The sequence below is a fragment of the Strix uralensis genome, chromosome 2, assembly GCF_047716275.1.
Source record: "Strix uralensis isolate ZFMK-TIS-50842 chromosome 2, bStrUra1, whole genome shotgun sequence".
Taxonomy (NCBI): domain Eukaryota; kingdom Metazoa; phylum Chordata; class Aves; order Strigiformes; family Strigidae; genus Strix; species Strix uralensis.
In genome coordinates this window covers 109,112,623-109,128,215 of record NC_133973.1, presented here as the reverse complement: position 1 = coordinate 109,128,215, position 15,593 = coordinate 109,112,623, and the positions used below count along the sequence as shown (strand labels likewise).

The following is a 15,593-nucleotide window of genomic DNA, read 5'->3' as shown; positions in this document are numbered from 1 at the left end:
TTTAAATCCATTTAAATAATGCTGAGAAAATTACTTGGATCCTAGACTAATGGAACACCACTAAAGCCATAAACTATCTACACTTCAACAGAAACACAGTTTATTCCAATACTCATCCTCCACCACTGGAGCAGGAGCCACAGCAGGATGTTGGAGCAGGTGACTCAGACAAAAAGAAACAGAAAGTGAAACCGCCTAGCCATCTCCTTGCCCTAACACAGAGGATGAATTAATAACATCACTCAGTGGACTGCTTATTTCCCCAGGCTCTTTCTTCATATAAAGATAGGAGGGGGTTCTTTTCCCCAATCAAAAACAAAATATTTCTGAGAGTTTTATTTGGTTAGATCTCCAAGCGGAGGCCAATTAAAATGGCAATCACTGTACTGCCACTGAGCCATATTCAAAGCACACATTGTGATATATAACTAAACCTTCAACTGCAGTAGAGGGAACAAAGAGCTGGCATTCCCAGTTATTAAATAAAGTGAACAGCTCGTGGCTATCTTGACATAAAACAACCTAATAATTATAGTGCCTAAGTTAGACATCTGAATAAATGTAGTCATGTCATTTAAACAATGAAGCTATACTGATTTATAGCAGCTAAGGATCTGATTAAGGATGTAAAGATCTGATCTTTACCCTAATATGTCCCTTCAGTTCATGCAAATTGTCGGCTTTCACCACCTGGCTCTCCCTCCTGTCCCCACAGCTGGGTTTTAAGCAGGTTAAGAAATGACAGGTTCTCACTTTGTTCATTTCTTAACACACTTCCAGCAGTGCTGAGTGAAATGAGAGACAACCATAAAAGCCAGTAGAGGGGAAAATTAGACATGCTGTGTAACTAATTTCTGAACTGTAAGCGAAGTTGTTGGCAATTTTTGTTTCATATCACAAGTCCACATTTATTTCTTCGAATTGTCATCTACCGAGGACAAGTCCTACCTGCGCACACCCTTCCAGGCGGGATGGGACGCTTGCCTGGTCAGCTGGGACAAGTTCCAGGAGTGGCTGTGGTGTGGTCTAAAGGGACCTCTCACCTCCTTGCACAGGAGCCACCATCCCGCCTCGGAGAAGGGTGCACACCTTCAGCCCACATAAGTGCCATGGGGGAGCGGGGTTCCTCCCGCGTCCTCCAGCTGGCCACCCACCGCTGGAGATGCCGTGGTCGCTGGGGTGGCTGTAAGCAGACACAGGCACGGCCAGCCCCGCTCCATGGGCAGGCGGGGGAGCACAGCCGTGAGAAAGGGGCCAAACACAAATCAAAACCAGACGAGCCGAGCCAGCAGTTGGGAGGAGGGGGGTGGTTAAAGCATGAACCTGTGATGGCTCTAAGTGAAAATATCCAGACCAAGCGAGCTTGCAGAATATCACCGAAACAAAAATCCTCTCCACCCCCTGGCTGCCCAGCTGGAATTGTATGATGGAGCAGGCTTCAAGAAGCCACAGCTCCCAGCAGAGTTAACTCTCCAGCAGCTGCTGCACTTTCAAATTGTCAGCCAGATTAAACACAGGAATGCCTGTGAGTCGCAAAGCTGAGAGAAGGGCAAAGTGACGGGGTTGGCTTGCTCTAAAGTCCAGAAACTACTCAAAAATTTGGAGGCAGGGCTCCCTGTGGCCAAGAGGGAGCTACACTGGCATTGCCTGGCTGGAGGCTTGGCACAGGGCCCTTTCCTTGCCTTGGCTGTCTGCCCCAAGTTGGACAGGAGCAGAGTTTTTGTCTTGTGCTTCCTTAGGGCTGCAGACTTGGGATGTATTCGGACTGCCCTTGCAGGGCAAATTTCTGTTTGGAGCGGAATGAGGTGGGGGTCCCACTGCAGCCTGCTGCTCCAGGCACGAGCGGGGTGCCTGGCTGGGACCGAACGCTGCAGGGCACCCAAAACACTGGTACCTGCGCTGCCCCAGCACCGAAAGCTTGTGGAAAACATCCCCTTATGGGGTGGAGCACTTGCACCAAGCAAAAGTGAGTGCCACTGAGCCATATGTCAGTGATGACAAGAGAGTTATGATTTACTGGGAAAACTGCCCTATAAAAACACACTTAAGGTTCCTGTTTATTATCTCATACCCTTCAAATACTCCACAGTTACAAATACTCCATACAATTACAAGCTAAAAAAAGGAGGGGAGGCAATTCTCCCACACGCTGTCTAGCCCATGGACTCAACAAACCAGCGGCACCATCAGCAAGCAGCATGGGTCAGACAGCCTGGCGGGGCTCCTCCTGCAAGATGGTGGGCCACCTCCACCAGGGATAAACAATCCCTACTTCAAACCTGGACCGCAGACTTGTTGCCAGATTCACGCAGCTGCAGGGAGCAGAGGTGGAGAGAGCTGTGCCAGTGATGGGGGTAGGAAGGAGAAAGAAGAGAGATTGTTCCCACATAACACAGTCTCTCTTCTGCAAAACTGTGATGCTCCATAGGGCTCTGCAGCCTCCACGCTTCTCCAGGTACCTCCACCCCAGCTGAGCTCTGCTGGAAACTACAGCTCACCAAACCACTGCAAAGATGCTGGACCACAGAAATCGACTTGTGATGCAACTCTCAAAGGTTGGACAATGACCAAGCAAGGACTTAAGCACAAGAGAGTGAGCACAGGCGGCTACATCTTTGGGCCACTGAGGCATTCAGACAACCAGCTCAACCACTGAGGGAGCCAAGTGGTGTCCCCTGTTAGCAGAAAGTTTAACTCCTCATCCCAAAGCACCAGGAGAGTCTCGACATGTGTAAACCAATAGTCCCCATCCCCTCCCCGCACAAGCACTTACCCCCCAGGAACTGGATGCCTCCTGCCACCCTGCCTACGGTCCTGGAGATGAGCTCGGACACACAGCAGCCCATGAGCGCCGTCAGGGCCACCAAGAGGAGCAGCCCACAGCCCAGGCCCGTCACCACGGTGCAGATCCTCCACTCAGCGCTCGGGATGGCCTGGAAGGAGGCATAGCGGCCACACTGCTCCACCATCACGGTCGTCTGGCGACTTTCATCCCGCACTGGGTAGGAACACCGCCGGAAAGTGCCAAAGGAAACCGACTTCTCCAGCTGAGACCCCAAGAGCCAGTAGGGCATGAAGAAGCCCACACAAGAGGCAGCGGCACAGAGGAAGGAGAGGAAGGCCCAGACAACGCCGGCACAGGTAAGGCTGGAGGCCATCTTTGTCTCTGCTCCAAGACCCCTCGTGATGGGGAGACAGAAAAGCAGCTGTGTATTTTAGAAGAGGTTTATGAATAATCTGGAGTCTCTCAGCCTTGACAAATCCTCACGCTGGGAGAAGCTCGGATCCTAACAGCCGATGGGATGTTTCCTCCCATCATGAAGTCAAAGGTCCCTAATCAAATAACAACACACAAAAAAAGGAGAAAAATACAAGTTCAGTAATACTGATGTCAGAAAAAAATGTTTATCTGCCAGAGTGTTTTTCCTTCCTACAGGACTTCTGATTAAGATATCTCACTTTTCTGTCCCATCTTTGCAAGCAGCCGCTAGAATCGCCGTCAGCGATACCGGCTGCCGGGGACAGTGGCGGGAGGCAGCCCAGCCGGCACAGGCTGCTGTGCTCATCCAGGGACACTCTGCAGCCACCTTCAGGGGCTCCCCTTGTGCTTGCCTACTCACTTTTCTCCACTGTATGTCTTGATCTTTCCCATACCAATTGAGAAAAAACACGAGGTCTTGTTTATCCTGAGTTAGTCGGGCCTTCCTCCTGCGGCGCCTGGGGAATGTACTTCATGTTACACATGGCCCCGCAGCTTCAGCACAAAGCCACTTGCAGTGCCTAAGGCTTTCCAAGATCAGACCCTTGTGGCAGAGGTAAACCTCATTAACACACCCCCAGAGAGAAGTGTTACGAGGTGACATTTTTTCCAGCAGTGCCTTAAGTTATTGGCATCCCTGTACAAAAGGAGCCTTTTATCACTTGATGTCCAGAAGTGTCAGGAACCCCAACTCCAGATGGGCTCCCAGCAAGTGAAGACATTGCCACATCTTTTGGATTCACCCCCACGCCACCTCAGGCAGCACATGATTAAAACACACAGGTCTCTCTTAACATTTGTGCTTGCACTCAGCCTAGCTCCTTCTCTTCTTTGCCTCTTCCCAGCTCAAACCCAGGAGCCTTATCCCCTCTGCATCCTTCTCGGACAGCTCGCAGCCTCTAAGCTCAGTGCCAGCGTGACCAAGTGTGTCTGACTGTCATAGAAACCTACACGCTGCTTCCCAGAGGTTGGGGGTGTGTTTCTTGTTAAATCCATGCTGGATCATTACTCCAACTGCATTTGTAAATTTATGGATCATTTCTCAGAGTTGCTGCCAAATTAATTCTGATAGCTATTTACAGGGCTTTTTTTTCTAAGCATGATTGGACACCAATCAGTGAATACAATTCATGTACAGGCAATAAAATTAATACTACTTCAGCACAAGGAGGGAAGGTATAGAAAGAGTCTGTAAGTGAAACTAAGCATGTGCACCACACAAAAGTTTTGTTTACTTTTAAAACACTAAGAAGTCTCTTCTCCAATGTTAAAAAAAAGCCTATGCTGCTACTCGAGAAGTGTACACCTATCTACTCGTAGCCTATACGCAGAAATGCCTTTCAACCTGCAAGACACCAAACCCCTGAGGATAAAAACTTGGGAGAGGGGCATAGGGTGTTTCCATCCCTCCAGAGGCATCTTCTGGAGAAGAATCTGCCTGTGTCTTGGCGTGGCACCAAACGTCTAAGGCAAAGTGGGCCACGGCACTTGGGGATCATCATTCCCTGAATCGGGGGAGGAGGTACGGCTGGAAATAGGGGACAACATGGGGGCTTCCAGGGGTAGGACCCTGCAAACCCGCCGGCTCCGGCGGGGCAGCAGCTTCGCCTCCCCGAAGGCTCACAGCCGGGGAGCTCTCCGGGGAGGCGGACTCGCCCCTCGGGCCCCGAAACTCCGCTCCCCCCCTTCGGGGGTAGGAGGGGGCGGCGGAGAGATCCGGCACCCCCCGAGGGAAGGCGGCGTCCGGGAACCAAAACTCGCCGGGGTGATGAGCGGGGAAGGGCTGCGGGGCCAGAGGGCGCCGCGCCCGCGGAGCCGGAGGGGTGCGAGGGGGACCGGGGAGGTGCCGGCCGGGGGGCAGGGGCTGCGGGAGGGGCAGGGGGCCCCGGGAGGGGCAGGGGCTGCGGCAGGGGCAGGCTGGGAGGGGCAGGGGGTCTGGGAGGAGAAGGGGGTCCGGGAGAGAAAGGGGGATGCGGGCGGGGAAGGGCTGGAAAAGGAGCGGTGTCGGGAGGGCAGGGGATCGGGGGGGGGGCGGGGGGGACAGGAGGACGGAGAACCGGGAAGACAGGGGGGCCGGGAAGGGAGAGCAGTCCGGGGTGGCAAGGAGATCCGGGAAGGACGGGGGCCCGGGAGGGGTAGGATGCGGGAAGGCAAGGGGATGGGAAGGCTGGGGAATCGGGAGGGGAAGGGAGTCTGGAGGGTCCGGTGGAACTGGCAAGGGATGCGGCCGGGAAGGGTGTCGGAGCGGGAAAAGGGATCCGGGAGGGGAAGAGGGTCCGGGGGTGCAGAGGAGGTGGCCGTGCAGGGCAGGGAGGGGTCGGAGAGGGGAAGGAGGTTCCGAGAGCTCGGGGATCCGGAGTCGTGCAGCGGCTACAGCGTTACAGGGAGTGCGGGAGGGCACGGGTCCGGGAGGGGAAGAGGGTACAGGGGGTCCGGGAGGGGCTGGGGATGCAGCCGCGCAGGGAGTGCGGGAGGGCCGGGGTCTGGGAGGAGCAGGAGGGGCGAGGGGTCCGGGGGTGCCGGGATGGGGCCGGGCACGGGGCCGGGGGGGAGAAGGGCTACTTACTGACACGCCGGGCGCGGGGGCTGCTCGCCGCGGCTGCCGGGAGCACATGGGCGCGGAGCCGGGGCGCGGGGCCGGCGAGTGGCGGCCGCCCCAAGCGACTCTCCCCGCGGTCCCGGCGCGGAGGCGATGCGGGCGCTCCGAGGCGGGCGGGACCGGGACCGGGACCCTCCCCAGCCCGGCCCGTCCTCCCCTCCCTTCCTCCGCACGTTCCTCTCCCCCCCCCCCCCCTTCCCGTTTGATTCCTCGGGAGGCAATGCACTCCGCCGCCTCTCCTCCCCCTTTCCCGGCCGCCGCCTCCCCGGGCGGGACCCGCCGCGGACGGCGCAGTTGCGGGGCCGGGGCGAGGGGCCGGGCGGCGGCGGGGGGAAAGGGGGGGGGGGGGGGGGGGGGCCTTCCCGAGCCCTCCCGGGGAGCGGGTGCCGGCTCTGAGGGGTCGGCGCGGGGGCGGTGGGGTCCCGGCTCCCCGAGCCCGCCCGGCGCTGGGGCGCTGGGTGTCGGTTCGCGGGGGCCGGAGAGGGGGGGTGCGGGCTCCCCGAGGTGGGTCCGGTGGCGGCGGGGAGCGCTGCGGCGCCGCTGGGCTCCGCGGCTGCCTGCGGGGTGCGTGGGGCGGCAGAGCCGGGGACGGAAGGGAGGAAGGGGCAGGAGAGGAGAGGAGAGGAGGAAAAAGCCGTGGGAAGGAGTGTTAGAAGGAAGGGGGGAAGGCTGCAGCCTTACATGGGAAATATGGGCTAATCTCCTGATGGTGTGCGTGTGATAAGGCGTGTGTGTGTCTGTGTGTGTCTGTGTCTGCGTGCGAGCTGCTGATCCAGCAGTTTGGTCGCAACAGTTCGGGAGCTGGTCTACAGCGAGAGTAAATGTGACCGGAGTACCAAGCAGCTCATCCCGGCCGGGCTAGGTCAAGCGGAGAGACAGGAGCTCCAGTCCTTTCCCAGAGCGTCTTAAGTGGGAAAGTTTTGGGGAGGGGTTGCCTTCTGGGGGCGAGGAGGGATGGTGTGCACAGAGTCCCTGGGAGAAAGAGATTTCCTATTCTGCTTTTTCCTCTCCGCCCTGCAGCTTGAATAAATTCCTTCAGACAGAAGACCATTTTATGCCAGGTTTAAATTATGTCAGCACCAGACAGGCAAAGTCTCTTTGGTAATGTTTCTTTTACAGTCCTGGAACATGACATGTGATTTAAGTACTGATCATTAATATTATTAATGCTAAATGGAAGTGAGGTTTATTGCACTCAGTCTGTGTTTACACCATTTAATAGTAACAACAGTCGTGTTCAGTTTTAAATTACAAAGCCACTTTATTGGATTTTTAAAATAAGACTTTCCATTTTTTCCCCATAATGCAAAGTCTTAAAATCAGAACACTACTGAAAATGCATATTTTCTCAAGGGATAAAAAATGGATTGGAAAGTATCTAGCAAGATCGAGTTTTCCATCCTAACATTTCAAGTGTATTCTTCAAGGAAAAGGGCTGCAAATCAAAGAAGTAGGTTAAATATAGGCTGAGTGCTAGAATGTATGGAATAATGTCCTTCACAAGGAAGACAAGGCATACCCCCAAAACAGTCCATCACCCCCTGACTACCTCTAGTGTACTATCCACCTAGTACACATCTATATTAGCAAGTAATGTGGGTCAATCTGATCCGATCAGTTGGTGCTGAGGACCTGAATGATGTTCATGCTTTTCCACAGATTTTTCTTCAGATTCACTCCAGCCTGGGTCTATGGACCGAGGGCCCTGTGAGTACTCAGAATGCATCAGATGCACTCCTGTCATCTGTCTTCTGCTTTAGTGCTGGCTGTGTCCACTTGTGTACTCACCACTGCTGGGTAAACCAAAACGAGGTAAGTGAGGATGATCCGGAGATACACTCCAAAAACATGCCCTTGATCCACACCAAAACATGAATGTGGATGTGCCCACAGGGTGGCTGACAGAAAGGGAGATGGTGTGACTTTCCCAAGGCTGAGAGCTGGAGCGTGCTCCCCAGCATACCATTCTAGCACCCTCTCCTCAAATCAGATTTCTGTCTGGTGCCAAGCCTCCATGCCTGAGAGTGCCCCAGTTTTCAGGTCTCCACTTCTGCAAGGGGCTGTGCACTTCTTGATGAGTGTAGACACTCCTCATTTATCGTTCTCATGACTTCACTTGGCTCAGCCATGTTTTGCCTCCTGCTATTCATTTTACCAACACCTGAAATGACAGGAATACTAAGTTAACATTGTGACATTTGAACTATGCTCTTGGGGTAAAGAAAGAGAAGAATTGAGTACTGTTGTTAAATCTGCAATTGTTTAAAGACCCGGTCTGACATTCTTTCCTTAGCAAAGGGCCTCAGTTATAATGAAACTGTGATAAATGTGTCTAAATTAGGCACGCATTGGGATTAGACAGGGGTAGAAATTGCTTGGCATTAAAGTGACTGTGGAAAAACTTCTGTTTCACACATGTAAATGGTTTCTCAGTTAAAACTGGCTTTGTAAACCTGGGGAGAAGCAAACAAGTATGCATTTATTCATGCAATTTATCTCTTCTATGGTATATGCCAAGGTCCCCAAGTCAGTGTTTACTTTGCTAATGGCATCTCTACAGCAGTTCATTTACTTCCCTTATATGGCCTTTACATTCACTCCCTGAGCTGCTGCCATTCTGCATTCCCTCATGGAAACTGTACGCTGAATTCTGCACCTCTCCTGAAGCATCTTATCTTGCCAACTGTCTCTGAATGCCCCCACAAGCTGGCTGCATGACTTAGTCACTTGTAGAGAAATAAAATTTATTTCACAATCCCTTTTCTGTCAGAGAAGGAGTTTTGTTTTGATTAGAAACAAATTAAACACATTGTGTGTATAAGTTAACATCCAAATTCTTACTCCATTTTCTTCCTAATGTTTACAGCTCAACATGCTTCAGCTGTATCAACATTTGCTGCCCCTTTCAGGGAACATTGTGCTTAGAAGTATTTTTATTGGGAAACTTAGCTGAAATATTTCAATCCATATCTAACCTGTCTGTACTACATGGTGCTTCAGGATCCACAATCTCTCTTGTAACCACAAAAGCAGAGAGACCTCCTCAGAGCAGAGCGATAACAAAAGTCCTAGTCCCCAGGGTCTTGTCTATACTGAAATAGCATCTGATTTTAAAATTGGTTCTGGTGTTTTGAAATTTAAGAGAATTCGCTTTTGAGAAAGCTTCAGAGTTGGTCGAGGGAACCTGAGCCACTGCTGGAATCATTGGAAGTCAGATGGATCAAACACCCATGAATACGCTGTCAGAAAACTACTCTAGCAGGGAGACGGGAAAATATGCTTATAGATTTTACCATTTCTTTTCTCCCCGATCCATTGACTAAGCTGCTGTTACAGCTGGGGCCCTACAGACTCGATGGAGCTAATCAGTGCAGCAGAATAAAAGAGGGAAAATCCTGTCACTGTACCTAAATCAATCCCAGCTAATATACACATCACAGGCTTGGCCACAGACTCCTTCATTACAGCATATCCTGTAAGACAATCCATTGTTATCTAAAATGCCATAGGGGAGTACATATGTTCCCGAACCCCGAGGAAAATGAAGCAGCTAGTGAAGCTCCATCTCATTCTTCAGTCTTTGACAAGAAAAAGAAACAAGACATTTTTATTTTGCAGGCCACCATCTGGTTTTCTCTTGTGTGGTCCACAGGAGAGTGATCACGCCGACATGGTTCCGAGCATCTTACAAAACTGGATCTTCAGGTCATGTCTGTACTCGATTTTAAGTGAAAAAGAAAGGTGTAGGCACAACAATAGACTGAGGCTATGTACTGGGAGCAACAGAAAGTCAACCCAATTATTCAAATACAGTCACTGAAAACCAAACAGACAAGTACTGTTAGGGAAATCATCTGATAATATATTTGCCTGAAATTATGTCCAATCTGCAGCATCTGGAAAAAAGCCATCAACTAAACAGGCAGAAAAAGAGAACCCCAAGTCTAACACCAGTAAATTTCTCAGAATAAGGTAAAAAAAAAAAATAATCAGGTCACTAGATCCTAATGTATGCATATGGTGTCTCTTTCAAGTCAGACACATTGCGTGTTTTCTACTGTGGGTGGAACTAGACTCCCAAGATTTTGGGCTGTCACACCTAAACTTGAATCCTGGCCTAAAAACTTAGCTCTAAACAAAAGATCCTCTCTCCACTTCCATTCCAATATTATATTATGATTGGTACTTTTTTTAGAGGTTCCCATGGTGGTAAATTTTATGAATCCTATTACTGACAGTTCATGAACAGAACTTAACACATTTCTGAAGGACAGTTGTCTTACTGGATATATAATGCTGTTGTTGCTAATACCAGTCTTTTAATCTCTGGATGCACATACAAATAACACGTCAATGTATAACAAAAAAGGGAAGCATTCTTTATTATTTCCGATAAAGCCTCCTTATGTTGTTTCATCTTTATAAAGTTATTACTTATCATCTATTATATAAAAGCCACCAGGTGGTCTGCATTTTTCAAGGCTCTAAAATAGTAGCTACAGCAAATCAAGCTACTGATTACTCCTTTTGTGTTCTGTTGCTGACAAGCCTGGTGGCTGTGGGAGAGGCCGGAGAGGTTTAGTCTGCACCAGCCCCGCAGCTGGGGGAAGGAATTCCAGTTCAACCCTCGCAAGCACTGCCAAGGTGACCGAGCTCTGGGATGACAGGTCCCAGACCCATCCTCCTTCGACAGGGAATTGGTTTAGTCCTGCACAAACTCAGGAAAAACATGTGGATGATTTCAATCCTAAATTTCCACTGTTCCCAAGTGGACTTGGAAAAATAAGGAATGTCTGGATAACAAATGAGCGATTTCCCAAGAAGAAATGCTCATCTACTAGCAGCTTGTTTTCTGTGCATATAGACCCAATACAAATAATTTAATCGTGGCATCTCATTTACCAGGGAACACCTGCCTATCTTCCCTAGACGCTGTTAAAGAATGCGGGGAATATACAAAGAGCAGGTCTTGCCACTGCGCTCTTTTGCACTTTGTGGCGTGCACGTTCGGCAAAATGAGATTGTTTAATGGCGCATGCAACAGTTAAGAAGATTTTTCTGTTCCATTTAAAGCCTCAGTTAGGAATCGGCTTTCAGTTGCGAGTCACATTTTCAAAGCAGGGCCAGGAGCGTGCTAGTCCCCAGCGAGCTCGGCTGGGCTCGGCTCGGCTGGGCTCGGCTCGGCTGGGCTCGGCGGAGGCGGGAGCCGAGCTCTGCGCTGCTCGACAGTGACACTCGCTGGGCGGCCGGGACAGGGAGCGCGGGAAGGGCGGAGAGGCCGGCCTGGCAGCGCAGGGGGGGCTTCGCACCTACCGGGGCCGTGGGGAAGTGGCACGGGTTCAGCCCTTGCCCCCCCTGCCCGCTGCGTGCGATGCGGGCTGCAAGATGGGGCAGGGCGTGTGCGTGAAAAGCGGGGGCAGGGAGGAGAGCTTGTTTCTGTTCTCCACAAAATGTGTGTGATTCGTAACCACCCTGTGCCACGATCTTGAGGTTCATGAGATGCATTTGCAGAACATGCAGCGGTGACTTTGGCAGCACAGTTTGCATAAGCGGTGTGTGTCTGTGAACGCGGTGCAAGGCACCGTATCGTTCCTCCCCACAAGGCTTTTGCCGCAGAACTGGAGCTGAGCTGCCTCTCCCCCTGAGCTCCAGCAGTCATTTGCATCTAGGTCACCATATTTGATCACATTCCCAAGAATGAGGCTAATGACTTCTGGGGTTTTTAAAAAGGAAAGCTGAAAATCCTCTTCTTGAGGACAAAGGCCAATTCATTTTACAAGTGGAAGCTCATTTCCTCCCCATCATACCCTGAGGTTCATACAGATCTCAGGCACTCCGTGAAGCTGAAACCTCTGAAATCTTGCATGGATTCATTCACGGAAAAATTGTAATGCCAACTGTTGTCAGCTGAAACCCAAACGGTACCCACTTCCCAGTGTATCCATGTCCGAAACATGTTCTCAGTGGGGGAAGAACCAAGCTCATTTTTTAAAGCTCTCTAAAAGGCTTGTCACGTATATATCATTCATATGCCTACATGGTATGCATTTATGTATTACACGTATATACCTATAGTTCCACATATTAAAAATACTGCATAGGGAGTACCTGAAACCCAGACTGGACTGTAGAGCCCAGGCTACCTACCCTGCACTGTGTGGGGAGGGATAGTCACCTCTTCAGCCACAGTGGGTTGAATCATGTTCTGGTCATGCCTTGTGCTCCCAGGGAAGCTGCAGCAAGCTGTTGAGAGGTGTATCTTGGTCTCGGTGCCTGCATTAATCTTTTGCTTTGGCCCGTGTTATCCTTCCAAATTACAAGTTGTTCTTTCTATGTAATTCAAATGCATCGTTTCCCGTTTCCACCAAAAACTGCATGCTCTGGGAAGAGCTCTTAAATGCATGTAAAAGGGTTCTCTCTGTATTATGTCATAGAAAAATAAGATAGTCATAGATTTTGCTTCTCCAATATAACTACATATTTCAATATTCCTTTTCCTGATGAAAAAGCTAATTAGCAAGGTCATTACAGTTGCCACTTATAAGGGGGAAGATAGTAATTCCATTAATATGCTCACAGGAACTTCATTTATATTACCTCTTAACCTTTACAAGGATATTATCATTTCAATAATTAATTGCTTTTTGCCATTTCATTTGCAGTTTACCATTTTCAAGGGAAATTACCCATTAAACAGAGGACTCTTCTTTTTTTAAAAAAAAAATCCTTCACTCAAATATACACTATCAGCTGCCTTAGAGATGCTAGATATTTGCTAAGCCACTTTCACATTTGAGAAAAGAAGACTCTGTGGTAGTTCTCTGTATTAAAGAACTGCCCATCACTTGGAGCTTTAACCACCTGGAGGAAAATGAGGCAGAACGGGGCTGAGGCGGTGATGAGGATATTTCTTATTCTCTTCCTCCAAATTCAGGAAGCCAATGCATCCTTCCTCTCTGATGCAGTGAGAATTGTCTTCCCTCTTTCTTCACAACCATCTTGTTTCTTCAGCCGAAGATAATTTATGCTGCAATACCCATACATGAGTGCTTCTGTTAACTTCAGTGACTGAAAAAAGAAAGGAACTTTGGCTCAACATTGTAAAACACAGAAACTCTGGCCATAAATCACCAAGCACTTAAGCACATCTTCAAGACAGTGCCCAACACTTTGGAGAATGGAGCTCACACATATTCCTGCTCATGCTCAAGTCTCTTGTAAAACAACTATTCATTTCAAGAAATCAGACACAAGCCGATATCCCTGTGGTGGTATGCTGGCATAATATCTCCACTACTGATAATAGAAATTGTGTCCAAATCCCATCACACCAAAATAAAATTGGATTAATATTGGTATCTGAGAAGGTGAGTAATGCATCGCAAGTAGGCATATCTCTGACAGAGTGAAACACATACCTCTGAGCATGGGAAGACAGAGAGCAGGTGACAAAATGAATAAAGAAAGGAGACATAGGAGAAGAGGAAACAGAAGAAGCAGGTATGAACTAGACTGCACCATTGATTTATGAATGAAAATTTAAAAGTTTTTCTGATTCAGGTGCAAAAATTGAACTAGCCCTTGGGCAGTTCTACTCTTGCAACTGGCAAGTCCACGATGTGTCACCCAAAATGATATGTGTCTGGATGATATGTCACATGCCTACAGGCACCAAGTGGATCATTTTACTGTGAAAATAAGACATTTTATTTATGCAGTTGTAAAATCAAACATCCTGGGGTTTTTACCCCCTTCCCCTTGAGTATATGGAGAGTCTGGGGTTACACCAGCATTCTAATACTATATTTCATTTCTGTAGCTGGGGCATACTCTTAGTATTATTTGCAGAGAAGTCAAAAGCCACAGTCAGACCAATGAGGATTAAAAAAAAATTGGTCAATGGTCCATCATACAAATTTTCTATGCAGACAGTGGAGAAGACTAGGTAGGAATTGCCTTCTGAAAGTTCCTTTCTTTCACTCCTCTGATAGGATAGGATGTGGACTTCACCTCTAACTTTTAGATGGTAGAAGACTGGTGAGATGTATCCCACCATAAGTACTTAATGTTCTCTTCAAGTGTTCAGGTATCTAAGTTGAAGAGAGCAAGAAGAGATTCATGCCACTTAATGTTCAGAGCTTCCTATATCAGCAGTGGATCAGTAGTCACACTGCTAGTAAAGCAGCAAAATAATCTGCTTTTTGACCAGTGAAAGGAAAGCCTAGCTCCATGCCAGCATGGGCATTTCTTGCCATAAGATTTCCACAGTGAGGCACAAATATTGCTTGAAGACAATCTGCTAATTTCTGTCAGTTAGCACTGCAATCTGCAATCCGCAATCTGGTTAAGGCACCTGATGCTTCTCTTTAGGGTGTTACTGTGCCTATATTACTAGTACTCTAGACTTTATCACATAGAAGGCCATGTATGGGGCAGAAGTAGAAGGAAGCCACTAATCACCACAATTAACATTAAAATATCCTCTCAAAACCTACAGATTGGCAGTTCACTCAGCATGACATTTGCTTTTTGAAAGGCATGTGCTCTGCATGCACAACATTATTTTAAGGTGTCATTGTTTAAGGGAAGTTGACAGTGATGGGTGATGTATAAACAGGCTGATGATATTCTGAACAGAGTTCTACCTGCATGGACAAGAAAGTCCTTGCTAGTTTGCATGCAAAAGGAAGCTTGGGGCCTATTCTGTGGAACTTGATAGTCTCTTGTAATTAATACTGTAATTGGAGGTTGCTGGAAGTGCTCCTTGAGCTCCTGCCAGGGAATGCGAGTGCTTCACAAAGCTGTCGATGCCGTGCTGTATACCAGCCGAACCAACCTACTCGGCTGCAGTAGATGCTGACGCAGAACTCCTGCGTTGGCAAAACTCTCATCTGAGCAGCTAAATGCACAGCGCTTTTTCCTTCCAATGTAATCACAGAGCGACATCAGTACTATCCAGCCATCTGACAGCCACATCACCCAGGGTGGCAAGGCTGAGCTGTCCTCCCTCTGCATTTCAGAGCAGGCAGCCCATCACCGTGCTCCCCACTGCTGTTCTGCAGCCACCCGACAGGGCCCAGAACAAGGGAGGTCGCTACCACTCTGCCTGTTCTTGGCAGAGCTGCCCAGACTCACTCCAGTCTCACAATTTCAGATTGCAAATGGATAAATATGCACGAGAGATGCAGAAGTTTAGAAACAAGTTTGCTTCCTACGACCTTTGCCTTCCCTTGAGGACATAATTATTGGCTTCCAGTGCATCAGTCATAGGGATGCCAGTCCTGTAATAATGCCATGAAGGCAGAAATGACCACCAGAGAGAGATGGCAGGTAATCTGAGCAAGAAACTGCAGGCTTAAACATATTTCTTCTGAAGGTGAGTAGATCTTCGCAGAGAAATTGTTTGCAACTCATCTGCAGTGACTGCAGCCAGTGTCAGCCATTAAGTAATAAGTTATTTTTATCCACTGCAGCTCTCCAGCATCTTGGAGGGTGATGGCATCTTGCCAAGGTTTTGGAAGGGCTGCATGAGCTGACACACAAAGATGAATGGTTGAGGCAAGCCCAGAGGACACTTCTGAGTCAACTTTACAGAGGTAGCTCCACATTGGAGTTGTTTTGCTTCCCTCCTGACAGATATCAGAGAGTGTGACTTCTGGCATTTTGGAAACTTTTACTTTTCCTGCTGTAGCAATAAATTTTGATTAAATTCACCCAAACAGATTCGTTATGAGT

At 49.0% G+C, this 15,593-nt stretch overlaps 1 protein-coding gene and 1 long non-coding RNA gene across 2 annotated transcripts in view; one reads left to right on the top strand and one right to left on the bottom strand.

The window, feature by feature from the left end:
- LHFPL6 (LHFPL tetraspan subfamily member 6) overlaps nucleotides 1–6,028 on the bottom strand; it is a 148,296-nt gene extending 142,268 nt beyond the window's left edge. Inside the window, exons 1-2 of the mRNA XM_074859777.1 lie at nucleotides 5,826–6,028; nucleotides 2,774–3,333 (exon numbers count right to left, since the gene is read on the bottom strand). Coding sequence (XP_074715878.1) covers nucleotides 2,774–3,158 — 385 coding nt within the window. The 5' untranslated portion in view covers nucleotides 3,159–3,333; nucleotides 5,826–6,028. The remainder of the gene's footprint in view (nucleotides 1–2,773; nucleotides 3,334–5,825) is intronic.
- A 509-nt stretch (nucleotides 6,029–6,537) lies between these two features.
- On the top strand, nucleotides 6,538–10,288 carry LOC141939647 (uncharacterized). The gene is made up of 2 exons (XR_012627677.1): nucleotides 6,538–7,670; nucleotides 9,477–10,288. It is a non-coding gene; the product is annotated as an uncharacterized LOC141939647 (long non-coding RNA).
- The last annotated feature ends 5,305 nt before the right edge of the window (nucleotides 10,289–15,593 follow it).